The 24,224-nt window shown below is 40.2% G+C and overlaps 2 protein-coding genes across 2 annotated transcripts; both read left to right on the top strand.

Annotated features, from left to right (window-relative positions):
* The first annotated feature begins 139 nt into the window (after positions 1 to 139).
* On the top strand, positions 140 to 6,043 carry LOC129236960 (uncharacterized). Its single transcript, XM_054871294.1, has 4 exons — positions 140 to 283; positions 3,004 to 3,135; positions 3,207 to 3,360; positions 3,459 to 6,043. The coding sequence occupies exons 2-4, from the start codon at positions 3,039 to 3,041 to the stop codon at positions 5,881 to 5,883; spliced, it is 2,676 nt and encodes an 891-aa protein (XP_054727269.1). The 5' UTR covers positions 140 to 283; positions 3,004 to 3,038; the 3' UTR covers positions 5,884 to 6,043.
* A 7,679-nt stretch (positions 6,044 to 13,722) lies between these two features.
* On the top strand, positions 13,723 to 14,884 carry LOC129238062 (putative nuclease HARBI1). The gene is made up of 5 exons (XM_054873102.1): positions 13,723 to 13,950; positions 14,008 to 14,340; positions 14,399 to 14,543; positions 14,617 to 14,816; positions 14,858 to 14,884. Exons 1-5 carry the CDS (start codon positions 13,723 to 13,725, stop codon positions 14,882 to 14,884), a joined length of 933 nt encoding a protein of 310 aa, XP_054729077.1.
* Positions 14,885 to 24,224: the final 9,340 nt, after the last annotated feature.

Below are 24,224 nucleotides of genomic sequence, written 5' to 3'. Positions count from 1 at the left end.
AAGTTCTTTACTGTACGAATTCGCCTTGCTATAATCAGTATTCGGAATAAGCCGACGCATTATCAGCGGAAATATTTGCATTTTCGAACGACATCAAATACGACTCCAATCCAAGCTAATCACTTTAGTTGTGTCGCGGGCCAATTGTTGTTAAGAAGTATTCGATTTGACGATTCTGTGAGCGGAAACATTTCGCTGAGCTGATGGGAATTCAACAAATAAACAATCGCGAAATACGTGGAAATAAAAATTATCAAAAATTCGAGAAACAGTTGCAAAGAAAGTAAGTGTATAAAAAAGTGTGTTTATATATATTTCGTATGTATTTAAGTGCATAAATGCAATCAATCAACCAAAAGCATAAGAAAAACTATGCACCATTGCACCCTCGTACTCAGACAGATAAAATAAAAGTTCCAGAAAATGCTTCGCCTTACAGAGTATTTTTTTTTTTACTTAAATTTTCTGAATTTCGACTTTAATAATTTTTATGGAGTAATTTTTGTATTTATAATTACATTGAACCTTAATTCTGTGAACCAGGAAACGCCGTACAGAGATCGCTTAACATTCTCGACGTGGCCTCGCATGGCATAGAAATACCCTTACAGACATGTAAGCTACTTATTTTTGAGAAATTTGTAAGAGTGGCGCACGAAAGATGGCGTAACGAACTCATCGGCAGAATCGCTCGACAATTGTCGCCGACTTTCAATGCGCAACGCAAAGAATCTGTGTTCAGCCAAAATAAGCTCAGCCTTAGCACTATGAGATCCGTTATAAAGGGGTACACAGTGCACAGTGGCAGGCACGCCTAGTTGATGGGGGTGTAGGCGCATAACTTTTGCAGAACCTGTCTGAATGAGGAAGTGGAAGAGACGATTTTGCTCTTTCTATGCAGCTCTATCCAGACGTAGATGTGCCATTTAAGGTAGAACATTTTTTAACTAAACCGGAAGATCTTTTAAAGTTTCTGAACGGCACACAATGGCTTGAGGAGAGATAAGGGCAAGTTCTGCATGTGGCATCGCAATGGGCTATGAGCCTGATTGTGTTCTAAAGGGTGACTTTTTAGCTATTATTTTTTTAAGCAGTTGGTTTAAACAGTTGACGCACGTTTCGTGTTTTGTTTAACTGTCAAACATCTTCAGTTTGGTCTATAATTTAACCATGAATCGTCTTACAAACAAACAACGCTTGCAAATCATTGAATTTTATTATAAAAATGCGTGTTCTGTTAACCATTTTATGGTCAGTTTAATCGACCCACTGAAGCGGCTATTCGAGCTATTGTGACTAAATTTAGAACCAAATTTATAATACATTATTGGACATCAAACCACCAACGCGCTTACGTAGAGTGCGAACTGAAGAAAATATCGCAGCTGCATCGGCCAGTCTTAATGATGACCATCAATTATCGATTCGTCGCCGTTCGCAGCAATTCGGCCTCTGTTACTCAACAACGTGGAAAGTTTTGCGAAAGAATTTAGATGTGAAGCCTTTCAAAATACAGCTGGTGCAAGAATTGAAGCCGAACGACCTACCGCAACGCAGAATTTTTGGTGAATGGACTCTTGGAAAGTTGGCCGAAGATCCACTTTTTTATCGAAAAATTGTGTTCAGCGACGAAGCTCATTTTTGGATCAATCAGAATTGTCCATTTTGGAGTGAAGATCACCCAGAAGAATTGCAAGAGCTACCAATGCATCCAGAAAAGGTCACAGTTTGGTGCGGTTTATGGGCTGGAGGTATCATTGGACCGTACTTCTTCAAAGATGCTACGAATCGTAACGTAACTGTGAATGCTGAGCGCTACCATGAAATGATATCCAACTTTTTTTTTGCCCAAAATGCAAGAGCTTGCAGTGCACGACATGTGGATTCAGCAAGACGGTGTCACATGCCACACAGCACGCGTAACAATGGACTTGTTGAGAGGCGAGTTCGATGAACATTTTATTTCACATTCGGGACCTGTCAATTGACCACCTAGATCGTGCGATATAACGCCTTTAGATTATTTTTTGTGGGGCTATGTTAAAGCTCATGTCTATTCAGACAAGCCTGCTTCAATTAACGCATTGGAAGACAACATTAAAGCATTTATATGTGAGATACCGGTCGAAATATTGGAAAGCGTATGCCAAAATTGGACTAAGCGGATGGACCCTTTGAAGCGCAGTCGCGGTCAACATTTACATGAAATAATCTTCAAACATTAAATTATGTGGACTGTACTATCGGTTTAAATAAAAATTTCATGCATTTTTCTGAATTTTACGTGTGTTTTTTTGAAAAACTTTCCTACAGCTCTTAAAAAATCTTATATACAGGGGGATCCAATAAGGCCGCAAATTTTTTTTATAAAGAAAAGCCAATTCAAAATTTTTGAATTCATCAGGTTTTTAAGTCTATAGCAGTTATATATGAAACAACTCATATCAACTTCTCTCAATAAGGATGCATATCAACATTTGTCATAACTTTTTGACATACCTACGTAGTTCGAGCTGTATGTCATTTATATATAAAGCGTATGATTTCGTTCTTCAGCTCTGGCATCGTATCAGGCCTATTGGCATATACCACTCACGTAGCCCTATGCCCCAATGGTAGAAACAGGAACTGACGATGGTTCACATAGCCCTAGGGGGAAAAAGTCCAATGGGCCAAATCACAAGGCACAAAATTTATAAAAATTCGGAAAATTTCCACCAAAACTCCACACTTTTTAGTAAAATTTCCAGAAAAAATCTCAATATGCCCGTTCGTTTTGTAGCCCATTCAATTTAGATATGACAATGTGCAAATTTGCAGTGGCTCAAAATTAAGGTTGATTTTGGAAAAAAATGTTCGCTGAGCGGTTGCATTTGGATCACTTTTGCGCATTTTTCAACTGAGTATCGCTCCGTGACCAAAGCCTGCAGTAACAGTTGTCTGAAAAAGATCTGCTTTGTTATTGTTGTGCATCACCGTTTTTCTTTCCATTTACATTTCCAGATAAGCATTTCCGTGAATTGCACTCTAAGAAAAAAATGACGCCAATAAAAACCAATAGGCTACATCGCATCACTCGGCTACTGCTTACTTGCCTTGCTCTTTGCCGATTCAGCGCAGCTCAAATTTATGAAGGTGACTGTGGCAATCAATAAATTTGTTCTCACATTTACCAATACTAAAGTTAGATAATAATTTCATTGAAGAGAACGAGCCGTGTGATTTTGGTACCTACAAAGGAACTTGCTTGACAGAAAGTAAATGCCCAGAGTTGCCGGGTTATATGAAAGAAAGCGGCTTGAAAGCGGATGATGTGGGCCATTGCGGTTTTACAACTACAGAGGAGATCATATGTTGTCCGTGAGTTTGGCATTTAATATCCATACATACATACTCGTACATCAAAAGGTGTTTATGTTTTCCGTACTAAAATTATTATTTTTCCGATATCTTTCCAGTGTTAGGCCAGCACCTGCGCCAGCCGCGGAGCAACTGCCTGATGCAATTATAGATCTTTTAAAACCAGAAGATGAGACTACTACGAGTTCTGTACAAACGACCTCAGCAGACTATTGGTTTGGAAAAAATTTCCAGGACATCAAGAAAAATAAAAGTTCCCGAAGCAATAATGGAAATTCTGCAGCAAATGATGATGAAACTCAACGATTAAATGCGATATTCAAAACAAATCCTCTTCAGGGTGGACTTGACGGAAAATTTCTTTCTGATGAACATGTAAATGCAAGACTAGATGGGATATTCAATACAAATCCTATTCAGAGCGGGATCCCTGTGCAGGATAATTCTCAAAGGTTCGACAAGATATTTAATGCAAATCCTGTGTTCAAGGGAAATCCTCTTCAGGGTGGACTTGACACAAACCCTCTTCCAAATGAAAGTAAAGATGCAAGACTAAATGCGATATTCGATACAAATCCTATTCAGAGCGGGATCCCTGTGCAGGATAATTCTCAAAGGTTCGACAAGATATTTAATGCAAATCCTGTCATCAAGGGAAATCCTCTTCAGGGTGGACTTGACACAAACCCTCTTCCAAATGAAAGTAAAGATGCAAGACTAAATGCGATATTCGATACAAATCCTATTCAGAGCGGGATCCCTGTGCAGGATAATTCTCAAAGGTTCGACAAGATATTTAATGCAAATCCTGTGTTCAAGGGAAATCCTCTTCAGGGTGGACTTGACACAAACCCTCTTCCAAATGAAAGTAAAGATGCAAGACTAAATGGGATATTCAATACAAATCCTATTCAGAGCGGGATCCCTGTGCAGGATAATTCTCAAAGGTTCGACAAGATATTTAATGCAAATCCTGTGTTCAAGGGAAATCCTCTTCAGGGTGGACTTGACACAAACCCTCTTCCAAATGAAAGTAAAGATGCAAGACTAGATGGGATATTCAATACAAATCCTATTCAGAGCGGGATCCCTGTGCAGGATAATTCTCAAAGGTTCGACAAGATATTTAATGCAAATCCTGTGTTCAAGGGAAATCCTCTTCAGGGTGGACTTGACACAAACCCTCTTCCAAATGAAAGTAAAGATGCAAGACTAGATGGGATATTCAATACAAATCCTATTCAGAGCGGGATCCCTGTGCAGGATAATTCTCAAAGGTTCGACAAGATATTTAATGCAAATCCTGTGTTCAAGGGAAATCCTCTTCAGGGTGGACTTGACACAAACCCTCTTCCAAATGAAAGTAAAGATGCAAGACTAAATGCGATATTCGATACAAATCCTATTCAGAGCGGGATCCCTGTGCAGGATAATTCTCAAAGGTTCGACAAGATATTTAATGCAAATCCTGTCATCAAGGGAAATCCTCTTCAGGGTGGACTTGACACAAACCCTCTTCCAAATGAAAGTAAAGATGCAAGACTAAATGGGATATTCAATACAAATCCTATTCAGAGCGAGATCCCTGTGCAGGATAATTCTCAAAGGTTCGACAAGATATTTAATGCAAATCCTGTGTTCAAGGGAAATCCTCTTCAGGGTGGACTTGACACAAACCCTCTTCCAAATGAAAGTAAAGATGCAAGACTAAATGGGATATTCAATACAAATCCTATTCAGAGCGGGATCCCTGTGCAGGATAATTCTCAAAGGTTCGACAAGATATTTAATGCAAATCCTGTGTTCAAGGGAAATCCTCTTCAGGGTGGACTTGACACAAACCCTCTTCCAAATGAAAGTAAAGATGCAAGACTAAATGGGATATTCAATACAAATCCTATTCAGAGCGGGATCCCTGTGCAGGATAATTCTCAAAGGTTCGACAAGATATTTAATGCAAATCCTGTGTTCAATGGACATCCTCTTCAGGGTGGACTTGACGGAAACTTTCTTTCTGATGAACGTGTAAATGCAAGACTAAATGCGATTTTCAATACAAATCCTATTCAGAACGGGATCCCTGTGCAGGATAATACTCAAAGGTTTGACAAGATATTTAACGGAAATCCTCTCCCAATTGGAAATATAATAAGTGAAAGTAAGTCGGAGCCGCAGACTGGAAACGCGATTGGGGATGGAGCTCAAAGAATAAATTATATATTTAAAGTGAACTCTATACCAAATGGAAATCCGACAGTGGAAAATATTCCAAGGGCTAACGGAAATTTTCTTCCGGATGAAAGTGCAAATGCAAGAATAAATGAGATATACAACAGAAATCCGGTTTTAAATGGAAGCCCAGATATCGAAAACATGCCGATTAGAAACCCGCAAAGTGATGATATTACAAAAGACATTATCAAACAAGCATATAGAGACAACGATTTCCTATTTGAAAGCCATAGCAATAACCCATTTCGTAATTATCTGAAGCAATCAAGGCGAAAGTCTTTCAGAAAGTGATATAATAATTAATACACTCGTACCATTAATACTTATAGTTTTGTGAATGGCAACCTCCTTGGCTTCGGACTTGAGTTGAAAGCCAAGAAAGGTGCCTGCTCAGCCAAATAGGCCGAATGTTATTTTAAATAAATATATAAATACCATATAAAGCCATTAATGTTAAGCTTTTTAAACTGAGAAAGCTACTCATAAAAAACGATCTACCATTTGGGAGTGCCGTAAAAATGTAAGTCCCTGTCTTAATGGAAGAACATAAAAATACACAGCAGCAATTGGTGGAGGAGCTTGGCCCAAATACTTGCCAGGGTATGCAATAAAATTGCACTTGAAAAGTCACTGGATTAAGTAATCAGTTGGCATCGGTCATTGGTAGTTGATAACTTGGTGAGTTGTGGAGAAAATACGGTAATTTTTCTTTGTGACCACACAGTGACGCCAGGTTAAAGCTGGTTTCCTTTTCCTAAAAGTAGCTGCCAAAGTAAGTGCTAAGTGTCTACCTCGAAAAGAATCGTATCGAATACAACAGACATACATTTAAGTGGTTACTTTTACCCTACAAAAATTTCCCTCGATTTACCCTGCAATAAGGATATGATGGTAAGTATAACTAGCGCAGAAACATACCTTAGCGTAGGGTACTGGTTTTCGCTTTAGCCTCATGCTTTCCACTAATGACTTTTAAACGACAAAGCGTATCAAAATGACAAGTTTCATCTTTTGCTAAATTTTGGAAAAGTCTCCTGAAATGGAAAATTCATACTCTTCGAATCCTGTAATTTCTGTAGAAAAACAATTCTACGAGTAGCTTAGCTGCTTTTTTTAATTTCACCATCATCATCATCATCATTGTTAGCTCAACAACCCGGTCGGAATCTTGACTTGCTGTAACATTTGTCTTCAGTTCGACTTATCCCTCGCTTAAGTTCTTCAACAACGTACACCAAATAGCTCAACGCCCCGTTCTACGCCATCCAACCATCGGAGTTTTGGTCTTCCTTTGCCCCTATTTCTGCTGCACGTATAAAATGAGATTTTTCAATTTTAGGTTTTTTGAATTTCTTCTTCTTCTTGATTGGCGCTTGCGCGATTTCAGCCCAGTTTAATTAAGTGCGCCAGTCCTTCTCCATCTGATCTTTCCAACGCAAAGGAGGCTTTCCTCTTCCTCTGCTGCCACCAGCTGGTACCACATCGAATACTTTCAGAGCCGGCGCGTTTGTATCCATTCGGACGACATGACTCAGCCAACAAAGCCGCTGGATCTTTATTCGTTGCGTTATGCCTATGTCGTCGTAAAGCTCATGCAGCTGATGGAACAGGCAATGGAACACCTGCGATATTCGTCGTCACCAACGTGCAAAGGTCCAAAAATCTTCCGCAGAATGTTTCTCTCAAACACCCCAAGCGACGCTTCATCGGATATTGACATTTTTTATGTTTTGCTACTTTTAATTTTTCAACTCAATTACAAGTTTTGAAGGTCCGTGAGCTTAATAGGTTTTTTGGAGAATGATTGTGCTTTGCTATGTTGAAGTTTAGTGAAAGAAAAGATGCTACCTAAATAAATTTAAATTTATCTGGGTAAACGCCCAGACCTTATCGGTTGATTATGTTCTGAAATTCACTGGAGCCATGAAACATCAAATGCTTGAAAAGTTTTTTATAATAACAAACAATGGCAAACCCTCGAGTGTATTTCAGCGATAAAGAAGGCTTTCATACAAATCCGCCGACATGCCGAGACGGCATAAAACTGTAGGTCCCTCCACTTGTAGGACAACATCGAAGCCCAGAAAACGGAGTAAGTTCTGCGAAGCAACCAACAAAAGATGTATGCATATATAACCCTATAGGAAAAAGTACCACCGATCTGCTCACCCTTTATGAATATGAAAAATTTAATAAAATTCAAAAGCTACACCAACAACTTGCCCTTTACTGAATTTGAAAATCTCAATCCTTCTGCGTTATTCCTCCTATTCTATTAGGTGCGCAACTAAGTTCTCGCTGATGAAAATACAACTTTATTCTGAAAAACTGGTTACAAGTGAATCATTGAAAGCATTGCGCCCATCTCCGGCTACTACTTTTTCCCATCTTTTTGGTAGATCTCGAGTACCGTGGCGGTAAAACTGTTCATCTTTTGAGGCTATCCACGGATCAAGCCATTTTTTGATGTCTTCATATGAATGGAACTGCTGGTCAGCTAGACCATGTGCCATCGATCGGAATAGGTGATAATCGGACGGTGCAATTTCTAGAGAATATGGCGGTTGGGGTAGGATTTCCCATTTCAGTGTTTCCAGGTAGGTTTTAACGGGTTTGGCAACGTGAGGCCGAACGTTGTCATGCTGTAGAATCACTTTTTCTTGCCTCTCCGCGTATTGCGTCCGCTTCACGTGCAGTGCTCGGCTCAATCGCATGAATTGAAGTCGATACCGATCCCCAGTGATGGTTTCGCTTGGTTTTAACAGTTCATAATAAATAACACCAACTTTGGCCCACTAAATACATAGCATAACCTTCGCATCGTGAATATTCGGCCGAAGCGACGACGTAGAAGCATCACCGGGGCAGTCCCCATGGCTTTCTTTTCTTTGGATTGCTGTAATGAATCCATTTTTATCATCCGTCACGATGCGATGAAGAAAACCCTTCCTTTTTTGCCCGCTGGAGCAGTTGTTCACAGGCGAAAAAACGACGTTCAACATCCCTTCGTTTTAACTCATAAAGAACCCAAGTCCCCTGTTTCTGAATCATTCCGAAAGCATGCAATCGCTTGGAAATGGATTGAAGGGTAACTCCTAATACTGAAGCAAACTCTTCTTGCGTTTGACATGGATCCTCATTGAGCAATGCCTCCAATTCAGTGTCTTCAAAGGTTTTTGGCCTTCCTTCACGCGGACGGTCGTCAACATTAAAATCACCGTCTTTGAAGCCACGCAACCCATCTCGGCACGTGGTTTCATTTAAAGCAACATCTCCATAAACTTTTTGTAGCTCTCGATACGCTCCAGCTACCGTTTTTTTCGAATGAAAGAGGAAAATCAACACTTCCTGCAAAAGACGATTATTCGGCACAAAATCAGACATTTTCACCAGACCAAAAGTAAATGATACCAAAACAAAATCACTAATGTGTCGAACCAATTTGTTTACCATATGTCTCAGCTTGGTTTATGAGGTACAGGTTATGTTAGAATCGAGTAGCACACACTGCTGGCGGCATCTATTGACAAACAGCGGCAACTTAGTTGCGCACCTAATAAATCTTCGACCTAACGACCAACTGCATTCGAATCCGAAGCCGATTAACAACAAGCATGATAAATTACCAGGTTTGGCCATCCGAAACAAAATTGTAAGAGTAACTTCGGCTGCTATGTCATCGGGTAATCGGCAACAGAGGTACTCATTTCACACACTCTCGTCCAATCAGTCGTTGTTCAGATGGCAACAAAGTAATATTAGCAATGGCTGTGTTGACTTTTTTCGTATATCAGCAACAAAGTCTCAGTTTTTTCGTAAACCGCTGCCATGACCTCCGTTACGTTAGCTAATCAGCTGATGCTTTCAAAATCGCTGAGAGCCAATTACCGGTCTGATGTTCGTCACACCTCTGCATTCTGCACATCACACAGCTGCTGAAGTCATGCACTATGAGGGTGATTTTGTGCCTTTACTCCTCGGTATGCGTTGTATACTCGTAGATGGGAGCGCTGCGGAACTGAGTACCAACTGTTCCGTTCTTCACTAGTTCGGATATGGTCATGAAGAGACTGTTTCCATATTTTACTGCAGGGCACTCATGGTTGTGAAAATATATGCTCGTATGAAATTCTTGGCTCTGCTTGGCTGATGCCAAATAATTCATGTGTGGGCTGTTATTCAATTCGCAATTCGCCGTTTGCAGATAGTGATTCCGATTGTTCATAAATTTACATTAATTTCAATTACAAGGAAAAACCTCATTGATAAGAGAACTGACGGAAGTCAAAGTTACTGATACTCTTTACTTATATGCACTTCGCTGAAGTGATTATGCGAAAACACCCTTGCATTATGATTCTGCTGAAAAAGAAGTCGCGTTGAAAGTAAATTCCCACGTACTCGTATCAATGCCAATGGAGTTTTGCGTTCCAGTTTAATATTTAGCAATTGAGGTGGCATAGTCAATGGATCCTCACTCTAGGGAATCGCTTGCGACCTCTGCGATTCCAATTTGGCATTAAATTTCAAAAATCTTCACTAGAGATAAGACGCCAATAGTAGAGTCCCCGATAACTATACTTTAAGTCAGTAGCGGGTGCAAGAGGGTAGTGAGCGGCCAAGAAAAGCGAGTATGTCTAAGTCGAGGCTGAAGGTAATGAGGATCGTTGGTGTTTCGATATCTGCGATATCATTCGTTGTTAAAATATTCCTGCCGAACAGCCAGCGATTGGGCAATCTTACTTTGGCGTCCTGGAGCTGTTGCGGGCACGCATTTTCACATCTGCGATTCGAAGTAGCAGAGAATGACTGGATCTTGCACTGCGCCTTCGTTTCGGCATCTAGAGTTTTTGGCAATAAAAAGGCGTTCCAACGCTGCTGCGCCGATATGTCTCTTGCGACTTTTTTATATCCCAAGTTTCTAATAGACCGAAGCAAATGGTAGTCTGGTATGAAAATTTGATGGTGGAATGCCAGAAGTACATATATGGTGGATGCTTCAATTAGTGGTAAATGTTAACAGCTTAGATTATTTAGAGGTTTGTTCTTCTCCCTCATCCGTACCCAGTTTCCTTATTAATCTCAAAATAAACCTGGGTTGGACTGAAAGTATTTGCCTTTCTTCTGTCTGCAGTTGGCCGAGATGTCTTAACCTTCTCCGCGCTATAGCGTCACATTCAAGGAGAATGTGCATTGGAGTCTCCTGGGATTAGTTGCAGAAATGAAAAAGATCAGTGGATTATGTCCCCATTAAGTGCAGATGACTGTGCAATCTGCAGTGACATGTGAGAAGATATGAGATTTTTATTTGGGAAAATTATGAGATTTTTAAACCGCTTTTGGTTGTACCCTCCCAGTAAGAATTTCACCTGGCGTAGCCCCATGGTTTGGTGTCAGCTAACCTCCCTTAGCTTTAGCTCTTCACTTCTAAGCTTCTCCTTGATGGTGTGTTGCCCCAGCATGGAAGGACTCGGCTCGTATTAATGGCGAGGCCGCAGCTTCTCTTGCCAATGCGCCGCCTACTTCGTTCCCAGTTATGCACCTGCATGATCGGACTTCGTTGCGAACACTCAAGACCCAGTGAGGAATTATTCTCACAGGATGACAGAACCTTAAGTGCCGCCTGACTGTCCTTCAGAATGGCAACTTGCTCATTCCGAAAATTCCTGTCTAAATTTATCTCTGCACATAAACAGACATAAAAGTTTCCATGGACACAGATGCTTCGTTCTGGGGCCGTAAATTCCAGCGCCTATGCCTTCTGAGAACTTTGGATAAATCTGTAAACCAGTGCAGGGTGAGCTCCAGGAGTTTCCTTTCCAATGCAGGTCTACTCCAGTTTTTCTTGTCGTCCAGTTCAACTTTGAACCTCTTTTTGAATTTGATGACTTAAGTGATATCGTCTCTGGGTTGTTGGGTAAGTAAGAGAACTATATGAAGCGGTGTCAGCTCAAGCATCACCTCCATCGCAGCTATAGGGCAGGTCCGCATCGCCTCTGTGATGCACACGCATGCTAAGCGCTAAAGCTTAGTTAGTGCTGTTCGCACTGTCGAGAGAGTGGCTCTCGATGCACAATCGATCACTCATTGGTCTTATTGTCATGATGTTCATCCATCTCAGGATTCTTGGGCTTCAGTCAAAGGATTTTTCTGCTAGCCGATTGCTGATCATGAGAGGCCTTGTTGCTTTGGATAAGGCTGTATCAGCATTCCTCTTCCAACTAAGATTCGAAGCATGATAGCTTATAATGTTCTATTCTTTCTCAGTAGCTACCCCATTTACCACTCTTCCATAAAGTAGACCGAGTTTCGGAGGCTTTAACTGATTATTTGATATGAAAGTGTTACGCTTTTTTGGTTTACTAGCACTAGGACTAAATTCGATGAAATTTTTTAATGATCTTCTCTTAATGTCACAGATTTCTCGGAGTAAGGATGCCAATTTTTCGAGATTTTACCGATGCTCTACGTTGGATGAGCTGTAATTCCATATTTTTATCGCACAGTTTGGTAGTTTTTAGCACAAACTGAGACATAAAATTTTCACTTACCGGCTGTATTTGTTCTTTTTTCAGTGAGTTCGAAAATTAATTTTTCCAAAAAGATGGAATTAACTTGTGAAATGTTTTTTGCGATGATTTATTACGACTTTCGACGTGGATTATCGAGACAGGAATGCATTGAAAAAATTGCTTCGACATATAGCCAGTGTGAAACGCTAGTACAACGAGTTCCAATGTGGTCGTGGATCCTTGCAGGATAAAATTCGTGAAGATCGTCAAAAACCGGTTGTTTTGTTAGAAACAGTCGATGGGTTGCGTCAATTGATATGAGCAGCACAAGATCGCCATGTGACATATTGCGAGATAGACGAATCCTTTCATTATTGCATGAACACTTTGTCGTCAAGAAGATTTGTTCCCGTTGGATACTACATACTTTGACAATCGTCCAAAAAAGGACCGTGTTAATTGGTGGAAGAAATGTTGATTCGCAACAGCTGATGAATCCATGGGTCTTTGCATATGAGGCGATCTTAGATCAAGGCGATCTTAATCCTGCACCTGCCTTTTTTTTGGGAAAATTTGAGAAATTTAGAACGGTTAATTCTTAGTGGTTAACAACTGTTTGTTTGCCAGAAGTTTTCATAGCCGCCGAAGACGAATCACCAAGAAAATACGAGCTCTCGCGCATAGATTCACACCAGAGAGTTTTTGAGCACTCAATAGATCGAATTAATATGTCATTCGCCTTACAGCTCTGATTTGGCAACTAATGATTTCCTTTGGTTAATGGACATCAAAAATAAAATGCGAAGTCAACGTTTTCCACGCCCGAAGAAGCTGTTTGTGGCTCGTTTTGGAGGTATCCACTTCCGAGTAGCAAAGTGCTCTGAAAATCGGTTCACGGGAAGGCAAAAGTGTATTGACTTCCAAGGAGAATATTTGAAAAAAAGCCATTTTCATTATTATTTTACTGTGTTTTCATTATTGGCTGCAAAATATAAAAAGCAATCCTAGGCAATGTTTTTTCTTGTGGGTGTAATATGAAGTAAATCACTAAAGCAGTGCTGGCCAAAACTCACACAATCACTTATTTCAATTTTGCTAAACGTTCTGAGATTGAAGAGAACAGCGCATCTGATGTGAAAGTATTGCCAACGAATTCGGGGAGCAAATTATGAGGAAAAGGGGATTTTTTTGTTAGTCACTTTAATTTCTTGATTTGATTTTTATATACAACTTTTTTAGAATTAAAGCAAAAAGGTAAATTAAAATTATTAATATTCTAATTTGGTTTTTTACAGAAGGTTACAGAAAGTGTTAAGAGCGCGGCGTTTTTCCTGTACGAACAAAGACGGCGACCTGTGGTGCGATTCACTAACACATTTTATCGATATTCGCTTTGTTATCTTTCCTTAACCACAATTTTTACGATTTTGCTATTCAGTAACCCATTTCATTACGAAAATCGACAAGACAAAATCAGCTGTTTGGTTAACCTGTCGATTATCGCGAACTAAACGACAATAATTTTGGTGTTGTTAAATCAAACGATAAAGAAGAATTAGTGATTTTAATCAAAACTGTGAAATTAGATGAAAAAAAAACTTCTTTAAAAAGCGTGAGTATGGCGTTTGAGTATTTGGCTTACGATTTATCGCGTGGAGAGGAGGAAGTGAGCCCTCAAATAGTTGATCGAAGTTTGCTCCGGCATGTGGACAATCCTTTCGATTTGGATGCAGGGGAGTTCCAGAAGTTATTCCGTTTAACTCCAGACTTGACTGAGGACGTAGTTTCGCAACTTGACAGCCATCTTAGAGGTTCCAGAATAACAGCGATTTCGACTGAAAAACAGGTAAATTTGGTAACATTCAAGCTAATTCAGTTCTAAATTCTGCCTTTATACAACTAGGTTCTAGCTGCACTGCGATTTTTTGCAACCGGGTGTTATCAACGACCCGTAGGTGAGCAATGGGGAATATCTATGAGCCAGTCGTCCGTTAGCCGTAGCATTCATCGGGTAACAGCTGCAATCAACAGCTCCATGTTTTGCGCAAAGGTGAGATTTCCCATGACCCAAGTGGAGCGGCAAGCGGCAAAAGAAATTTTTGCTTCAGCAACCTCCCCGTTTGTGGGAGGTACCATTGGAGCTATCGATTGCACGCACGTGTCAATTTTGGCCCCGAAACGTCATGAAGAAGCGTATGTCAACCACCACGGCTACCATTCGCTTAATGTCCAAATGGTAACAACATAATTTGTAAAGTATTCAAGAATCAAGATTCCCTTTTAATGTTTTACAGATATGTGATCCTACACTTAAAATTTTAAACGTAAATGCCAAATTTCCGGGAGCACGGCACGATTCATACATTTGGAGTTCCTCTGCGGTGCGAATGGTTATGCAACGGAATTTTGAAATTGGAAACCATAACTTGTTTTTGATTGGTAGGCTTTTTAATCTATTAATAAATATATTTAAATAAAAATAAGGGAATTAAAAATCAAAAATTCTCTGCAGGTGATTCCGGGTACCCTTTGGAGCCTTGGCTGATGACTCCTCTAACAAACCAACCGGAAGGTACTCCGAAATTCTTGTACAATGAGGCATTGTGCAAAGCTCGTAACCCAGTTGAGAGACTTTTTGGTGTTCTTAAGGCAACGTGGCGGTGCTTGTCTCAACAAAGGACACTCTTGTACGATCCAGGATTTACTGGACAAGTAGTTAACGCGTGCTCAGTTTTATATAATATTCGTTTAAGAGAAGGAATATACCAGACCGAAAATGAGTTCACAGAGCCAAGAACAAACGACATTTTTGTAAACCAAGATGCACCATCCTCAACAGCAAAGCGCATCCAAGACCGGCTGATTGCTAATTTTTTTACTTAAATACTATTTTCACTCATAATCATTCCGCATACATATCTATGTGAACACTCGGGTATAAAAAGTTAAAACATTTTTATATTTATTGTTAAAACGTTTTATTGAACAAAATTACATGCAGATTCAACAAAAACAATTCAGTCTTTAACTTCAGTTTACATACAGTTTTAGGTTACAGGCACATAAATCTATTTATGTATATAGGTATGCATAAGCGTATGTACACATTGTTTATAAATTCAAAGGTCAGTCTATTTGTAAAAACGAAAACAATACATTCTAATTCATTTAATTAATGTTACTTAACATTACCACAGCATGTTTACTTATAAAATTCAAATAAAAAGTAACTTCAGGTACTAAAATAAACATTATGTATATATGCACATAAAAAGGAACTGCGGAATTGGTTTCTAATCTACATACGGTAGATTGCATTCGTTAGGTTGTTGAATGCTTCTGCGGTAGCGCTTAATCCATTCCCCAATACGGCTATTGCCTCCGCCATCATTTTATTAGCCTGAGCAATTGCAGAGCTGCTTTCGGCTAAGATCTATTAAAAAATAGCAAGAACAATTAATAAAATGCCACTTTTATGTGTTGAAAATAAATTACCTTTAAAGCATCTGCTTGTTGTTTCGCGACTTCTACAGTTTCTATACTCGACTGGGCTAGCATCTATTAAAAAACAATCAGCAATGGACAAACATAATAAAATTATTTTACATTAAGTTCAAAAGAAATTACCTTTAGTGCATCTGCCTGTTTTTCGGCTATCTCCAAAAATTTCTTCCGAGCATTACCATCTTCTTCCATGCGCTTTTTTTTCAAGCTCACCCGTGGTGTTCTCCTGTCTGAGATATGGGAATCACCTGACCTCAGCGTGAAATTCTCTGCCAGTGGCGTCCGTAAAGGCGACGGGGCTTCCGAAATCACCCTTTCATCTTCCACTTCGACACCCATTTGGATTACCTAAAAATTTACACACCAGTAAGTTACACTTTAAATCATACACTTCATGCAGTGGAGTACCTCCTCCAGTGGAATATTTTCAGGGGTTGAATCGTGGCCCTTCATATACTCCTTCCCTATAAGAGCAGACACCCGCCTCTCGAATTCCGTTAGGGGCTCCTCACTGATAGGCCTGTTTCCAGTTAAAGCTTGTTGCCTTCGCCTATTCCGTGCTTTAATGCTGGTGCGGCTTTTTAAGTCCCGCCATACCTTTTTAGGGAAATGATTAACATATCTCTACTTTTAAGTAATAACACAATATTTTCTTACCGTTTGCCATTGATTCACCGTCTTCACTGCTCCACCCAGACTATTTAATTTTGTTGCTAGCTCGCTCCACTTTTTGTCGCACTCGAATTTACCATGGAGGCTGTGGAATCTAGATCCTGCTAGACCCGGGACTTCCATTAGGTAGTCAAGCAGGCGATTTAGCTGCTCGGGTGTGGCACGGCTTCTTTTGGTAGCTGTCGATGTCATCCTAAAGCAATATACAAAAATTATTAATAAAACAATAAATTGAAATAAAGAGTTATTTTATTGTACTTACTTTGTACATATATTATTGGTAAAAAACACTCACAATTGCATTTAACAGTTTAGCGTCTATGTTTTTTTGTTTCTCTTCTTCATGTTATTCGCTCATTCTGACATTTAATTTGACAAAGATGCCACTCTCTATCAGTTTGAATAAATAGAAGAAAACAGCTGTTCAGTGTTAGTTAACATAAGTTAGTGAATAGCACAATCGACAGTGCAATCGACAAATACTGAAGAGAAAAATAACAATTGTCGAATCGATAAGAGTTAGTGAATCGCACTACTGGTGACTGACATCCAGAGCATACTTCAATTATGGAGGGAACACTTCTCGAACCTGCTAAAAAGTGATAACTGCGCATGTCACAGAGAATGTGAATATCTCGATACCCAAATCGTTGACCACAGAATTGTCGTTCCGCTACCCGACCATCCAAAGTGGATAAAGAGGCAAAGCGACTTTGTCTGGTGGTGAACGAGGACAAAACGAAGTACCTACTGTCTTCAAAAAAACAGTCGGTGCACTCGCGTATCGGCACCTACGTATCTCATCCCAACCAGTGCTGCTTTGAACTAAGTAGGCAACTAACACTCTACAAGGCTCTCATCATGCCCGTCCTAAAGTATGGCGCAGAAGCATGGACGATGACAACATCCGACGAGGATGATTTTTGGACCTTTGCACGTTGGCAACGGCGAATATAGCAGGGGATGGAATGATGAGCGGTATGAGCTTTACGACGGCATAGACATAGCGCAGCGAATAAAGATCCAGCGGCTACGTTGGCTGGGTCATGTCGCCCGAATGGATACAAACGCGCCGGCTCTGAAACTATTCGATGTGGTACCAGCTGGTGGTAGCAGAGGAAGAGGAAGGCCTCCTTTGCATTCGAAAGCTCAGGTGGAGAAGGATTTGGTTTCACTTGGTGTGTCCAATTGGCGTCGGTTAGCACGAGAAAGAAACGACTGGCGCGCTTTGTTAAACTCGGCCAAAATCGCGTAAGCGGCTGTCGTGTCAATTAAGAAGAGAAAGAAACCTCTATTCTGACCACTCAACAGTGGTGAAAGCATAAAATCAACTCACTTTCTTATAAATGCTTGGGTGCACCAGGCTTTTTAACTTTCAATGACATAAATTCCTGAAACACGTTAAATCTGGTATTTTTTACCTTTAGTGATTAAAAATTACGATACTTTCTTGCCATCTACTAGACGAATCGCCAAAATACAGGTAACACTACGTGCACTATCGTAACCGGTAGAAGGAACATAAATTGAGGAAGAAGCCTTGTGGTGAACTGTCGTTTGAGCTCCTTGGCCTAGGAATACCGCGGTCTCATCCATAGGAATCATGTTGGAGAGTTGGTATTTCGAAAAATCGACAACAACAAAAAATTAACAGCTGCATTGTCTTCCAGCGAGTACAATGTTGTTGATCTTTTAGAGACAGTACAAGATCGTTTAAGGAAGTTGTCGAACCAGTGAGACGATGCTTTAAATTCTTCTGTGGATATATCAAATCCGATTGCTGTTTCAAGGGCAAATTTTTGAATATCAGCCCTGCGCACAACCAAAGTCATTGCTCTCCTGCCTGCAATATATTCCCAGATGCAATCTTCCAACTCAGAAAATAGCGGCTGCCGACCTGATCCAACGCTGCGTTTTTTCTCTTTTCCTTGGTCCACCAGTTGATACAGGTAATCGTAGTCTGCACGCCATTTACGAATCATACCGAGATTCAGTATCTTCTTTTTACAGAAATGCTACAAGATTTACACCCCAGAAGTTTTCCACGATCCGATTTTTGTACTCGATGGAATAGGTCTTTTGTTTTGTACTCATTTTAAATGGGGTTGAAAATTATTCATTTTATTTTAAAATAAAATTACGATTGAGGAAATAATCAGACTTATAAGACTGAAATGAATGAACCTTGTATACCTGCAATGCCGCTCAATGTAGACTGCTGCCTTAGGTTGTATTTTTAAGATAAATTCCGAGAGTTAATTGAAACGAACTGTAGAGGTAAACAATGAATTTCTTGGACTATTTTTTTTTCAAACATTTCTGTGAAATACAAGTATTAGGAAAACTAAACATAATATTACTTATACTTAATAAATCAACAGCATTTTTTAACAAATTCTTTTTGTCACATTATTTTAACTAGCGCTTTTTTTCTGGGGATGTCCTATTTTCGGAAACAGACGGTAGAAAAATCTTTGCTATCATTTGATGTTTCATGACCGAGGTTTTGAACCTGTGCACTTCGGAGTGGTAGTCACTTCCGGCTTCAAAATGAATACATTAAAAGCTTATTTTTAATGTTTCTGTTTACGAAAAATTTACCTATCTTATCGCACCCCATAATGACTTTCGATGGACGGGAATTCGTTTTAACAAAATACACAAAATAAAGGAAACAAAAACAAAATAAAGAATGACAGTGAAATCAATCATGGCGGCGTCTATTACAAATCAGTTGTGCGCCAGAAAAACACCATAAACCAAAAGCATTGGTTTTTAGTTAAGCTTGCAGAAACCATCGTTGCCTTTCACTTTACGTTGCAGGAACAATTTATGGCGGCACCTCTTATTTCAATCTGCTTTGAAGAAAATATGACTTTATTTCTACTCAGGGAGTATCAGCAAATTGAAAACTTTAAAGCCATTTTTCTCAAGTTTCAAGCTATGTATGACTTTCTTTCAGCAAATGAGCGATTTGAGTACACGAAACCTCTTCAAGTAAGTTTAGTATATTAAAATCAAACAAAAGCCTAATTGGAATTCTTTTGTAGGTATTTCGAAAAAATTAGAAATGAAATGAAATGTAATTTGTTAGTGCCTTTAATTTTTTGTGAGGCTATGAGAAGTGATATTTCTATGCATATGTGTATATGGAGCATGTATACAGGGTGTGCCCTCTACATTTAACCGGTTTATTTTTAAAAAGTAAAAGCAAGTAAAAGTAAAAGAAAAGTAAAAAATATAAAGTTTTAAAGGACGATTAAAGTTTTGCCGAGGACATTAAGCCGGGTATCAAACTCTATACGGGTGACAAAAAATAAGTGTGTACGAGGGGTGCCTTTTATATGTCGGGATTTGGCAACCCTGGTGTTGCAATCTGGCAACTGACAGCTGTATCACAAAGTTTGGCATTTTTTGGCTTTTACGTACTCAGAACGTTTTGAAATACCAGCGCTATTTGTGTTGTTTACAGTAACTTAAAATATTCATCTCGGTCCAAAAATGGAATTAAATCGTGAACATTTTCGTGCGATTATTTTTTACAACTTTCGACGTGGATTAACTCAGCAAGATTGCATGGATGAACTTAATTCATTTTTTGGCGATGAAGCTCCATCAAGGACCAGTGTTTATCGATGGTATGGTGAATTCAATCGTGGTCGTAGTTCACTCCAAGACGAATTTCGTGAAGGTCGTCCAAAATCAGTTGTTGTTCCGAAAACCATTGATGCTGTGCGCGAACTGATATTGCAAGATCGTCATGTGACCTATCGTGAGATTGAGACAATCTTAGGCATTAGTGGGACCAGCATACATTCAATATTGCATAAACATTTGGCTGTCAAAAAAATTTGTTCGCGTTGGATCCCACACAATTTGTCAATCGCTCAAAAAAAGGCTCGTGTCGATTGGTCGAAGGAAATGCTCAAAAAATACGATCGCGGGGCTTCGAAACACGTCTATGACATCGTGACAGATTATGAATCATGGATTTACGCGTATGAGCCAGAAAATAAACAGCAGTCGACTGTATGGGTGTTTCAAGATGAGCCAAATCCAACAAAAGTTGTTCGCGCACGAAGCACTTCCAAGCAAATGGTCGCCTGTTTTTTCGGAAAAACTGGACATGTCGCAACCGTACCACTAGAACAACGCAGAACAGTAAATTCTGAGTGGTACACAACCATTTGTTTGCCAGTTGTCTTCCAAGAAATTAGGAAAACCAATCGCCAAAGGCGGATCACTCTTCACCAGGACAACGCGAGCTCTCACACATCGGCTCAAACAACTGCATTTTTGAGCACCCAAAACATCGAATTAATGGGTCATCCGCCGTATAGTCCTGACTTGGCACCGAATGGCTTCTTTTTATTCCCGTACGTAAAAAACAAACTGAGAGGTCAACGTTTTTCGACACCTGAAGAAGCGGTTGCGGCATTCAGAATGCATATTTTGGAGGTACCTCATTCAGAGTGGCAAAAGTGCTTCGACAATTGGTTCAAACGCATGCAAAAGTGTATAGATCTTCATGGAGAATATTTTGAAAAACAATAAAGTGACATATAAAGGGCACCCCTCGTACAACATTTTTTAATGAAAAAAATTATCATTGATAGAAGCTCAAAACAAATTGTGAAATTTTAATAGACAATGTTTTAGTAACATTATATACAGCCAGTTTCGAAGTGGCCACCTTTAACACGAATACACAAGCTTAAACGTTTCAAAACATTTTGGGCTGTAGGCCGTAGTTCGTCTACCGTTATACGATCCTACTCTCGACGTAACGCTTGCTTCAGGTACTCCAAAATTTTGTTACGTTTTGCACAGGCCATTGCTTCTAAAATCGACCATACCCTGTAATGTAGCGGATTCAGATCCGGTGAGTAGGGTGGCCATTCTTGGGAAATAATGAAAGAGGGGAAATTGGCTTTGCATCACTCTTGGGTTGTTTTTGCTCTGTGGGCTGGTGCCGAGCCCTGTTGAAACGTCCACTCATCGTCACCAAAGTGCTGCTGGGACCAGGGAAGAACAACTGCTTCTAATATGCCTTGACGGTAAACTTATTTATAGATTTTGACTTCTTGGCCTATGACAATCAGAGGGTTCTTGCCACTGGCGCAAATTCCACCCCATACCATGATAGATCGCGGATTTTGACGATGTTCAACAACGGACGAAGGTCCAGGGACGCTTTTTTTGATGATTTTTCGGTTGTTGAAAGTGTTAACAGTTCGTTTTCTTCCTCTTCCAGTACGATAACCTTCATTACCAAGCTCCTTAAATCGTTTGATTGCACGAGAAACCATAAAAAACTAAATTTGAAGAAACTAAGTTATATTTAAGAGTTTTATTTGAAGAGTATCAATAAACAAACAAAAAAAAAAACCATTTGTTTGGCAACCATGGAATGGACTGCGTGACATGACACCCCATCCTGCTCAAACCAAAGTTCGTCCAGATCCATGTTCTCAATCTCCTGCCACAAAGGCTAGTTTATCATGCCTCTGTAGCACTCACCGTTGACAGAAATGATATTTTTAGCAGTATTTTCGAAGAAAAATGTGCCAAAGATGCCACCGTTCTGAAATCCGCACCAAAGTGCCACTTTCCGAGGATGCGAGGTTAAATTGGCTTGTTGACGATCCCCAGATGCGACAGTTTTGCGTGTTGACATAGCCACTGAGTTTTAAATGCGCTTCGTTAGAAGAGATGATTTTGACTTTTCTTCAATAAACGCACCACTTGTACTACACAACATTGATTTTGGAGATAAATATGCAATATTTTCCAACTTTATACAAGCGGAGATATGATACTGACTTTCTATTAAGATTTCTAGCGGGAAAGAACTGTCACCGTCAAAATAGCATATGATTAAAACCAACACTATATGGGTCACTCTGTATTTGTTTATTTTTCTCATATTAAAGGTCAAGAGTAGTACTTACGTAAGAGTAGTATTTATTCCGAAACCAGGAAAAGATGACTATTCCCTAGCAAAAAGTTGTAGACCTATCAGCTTGACATCGTTCGTGTTGAAAGTCTAGAACGAGTGATGGAGAAACATATTCGAGTGGGGGTATTGCCGAGCAGTCCACTTAGTAGAAATCAACACGCTTACCAGAGTGGAAAATATGTGAATCAGCCTTACACGATCTTGTTAGCAAGATTGAAGCCGGGCTGGAAGCTGACGGATATACAATGGGCGTGTTCGTGGACATTGAGGGGGCTTTTGATAATGCCACTTTCGGCTCAATACGTCCTTCTGCCGAACTATTGTAAAATGGATATATTCCATGCTCTCTGGAGGCTGTTAACCGCTGGTGGGAGCAGTGACGAACAGTCAGGGCCAAGCAAGGATGTCCCCAAGGCGGTGTTCTTTCTCCGCTGCTGTGGTGCTTCGTCGTAGACTCTCTACTAGCAGATGCAGGAACTCGGCTTTCATGTCCAATCATATGCGGACGATGTCTGTGCGCTAACATCGGAGAAATCCCTAAGGAGGCTTTGCACGAAAGTTCTGGACAAAATCGATGACTGGAGCATGAGACAAGATCTTTCCGTTAATCCGAACAAAACAATCATAGTCTTGTTTACGAGAAAACGAAAATTGGATGGACTGAGTCTTCCAACACTGAAAGGTGTGACATTTGGTATTTCCAACGAAGTTAAATATCTAGGAGTAATCTTGGATAAGAAGCTGACTTGGGAGACACACGTTTCACTGAAGGTGAATCGCGCATTGAGGATTTTTCAGCAATGCGTAGAGCCTTTGGTAAAACCTGGGGTCTGAAAGCTGCTGTGGTTCTATGGATACACACAGCACTTATCAGACCAATCATCACTTACGCTTCTGTGGTCTGGTGGTGACGGAGCATGGTTAAGTCCACAATCCGCGAACTATACAGGCTACAAAGAAGTGTATGTTTATGCATGACGGGTCCCACGAGTACAACCTCAGGTAATGCCCTAAATGCTGTGTTTGATTTACTCCCCCTGGATCTTAAGATACAATAGGGAGCAATAAAAGCAATGTCTAGCCTCCATAAATATGGTTCCTGGCACGAAGACGGAACTTCGGGACACAGAGAAATCTTTAAATTGCTATCTGAGCAGTATCCACTGTTTTCGGCACCTAAAGATGACCCGATACCCACAGTACAATAGAACAATAGAGCAATCCAGAATGCATGCAGGGAGGTTTAACGGATATTTTCTTTACCGATGGGTCCAAGAATGCAATAGGGTCTGGAGCCTGATGGTGCTTAAACGAGAGTAATAAGTATCACTATGATATGGGGGAAATGGCAACTGTTTTCCAAACGAGAGGAGATGGAACGGGAAACAGATTGGAGTTTTCAGTGACAGTCAGGCAGCACTGAAGGCCCTGGAAAACGCGAAGCAAACCTCAAAGATTGTTCAAGAATGTAAGGAGAAGCTTAATTATGTCGCAAGACAGAATAGGCTTGTACTTATATGGGTTCCGGGACACTCCGGTGTTCAAGGAAACGAAATTGCCGACGAATTGGCCAACCGTGGATCAGCGGTGTCTCCACAGGGGCCAAAGCCAATAATCGGAATAAGTTCCGCAGGAATCATGAATTGGATCAGCGATTATGTAGGCAATCTACATAAACAACGATGGTCCGGTCTAGAATGATGCAGAACTACAAAGTGTTTTGTGACCAATCCGAACAGAAAACTGTCAAACTTTCTACTAAAACTTAGAAGGAAAGACGTTCGGTTGATGGTCGGTATCATTACAGGACACAACCCATGGGGTCAGCATATGACCATCATTGGAATCATTGAGGACCCAATGTGCCTGTCGTGCTTGGAGGAGGCGGATAGCGCTGAGCACTTCCTCTGTGAGTGCCATGCCTTTGCTAGACCAAGGCTACGAGCTTTGGGTTCCGATGTCAGGAGAATGAGTAATATTCGTTC

This window comes from Anastrepha obliqua, chromosome 2 (assembly GCF_027943255.1).
Source record: "Anastrepha obliqua isolate idAnaObli1 chromosome 2, idAnaObli1_1.0, whole genome shotgun sequence".
Classification (NCBI taxonomy): Eukaryota; Metazoa; Arthropoda; class Insecta; order Diptera; family Tephritidae; genus Anastrepha; species Anastrepha obliqua.
Note: the sequence above shows the minus strand (reverse complement) of the source record. Positions and strands in the feature narration are given on the sequence as shown.

Bases quoted from the DNA above. Each gene is read 5' to 3' on its own strand.
- LOC129238062 (XM_054873102.1), top strand. From the start codon at position 13,723: ATGGCGTTTGAGTATTTGGCTTACGATTTATCGCGTGGAGAGGAGGAA. The intron at 14,544-14,616 runs GTAGGCTTTTTA...AATTCTCTGCAG, and splicing joins CCATAACTTGTTTTTGATTG to GTGATTCCGGGTACCCTTTG. The intron at 14,817-14,857 runs GTAGTTAACGCG...TATTCGTTTAAG, and splicing joins ATCCAGGATTTACTGGACAA to AGAAGGAATATACCAGACCG.
- LOC129236960 (XM_054871294.1), top strand. From the start codon at position 3,039: ATGACGCCAATAAAAACCAATAGGCTACATCGCATCACTCGGCTACTG. The intron at 3,136-3,206 runs GTGACTGTGGCA...ATTTCATTGAAG, and splicing joins CGCAGCTCAAATTTATGAAG to AGAACGAGCCGTGTGATTTT. The intron at 3,361-3,458 runs GTGAGTTTGGCA...ATATCTTTCCAG, and splicing joins GAGGAGATCATATGTTGTCC to TGTTAGGCCAGCACCTGCGC.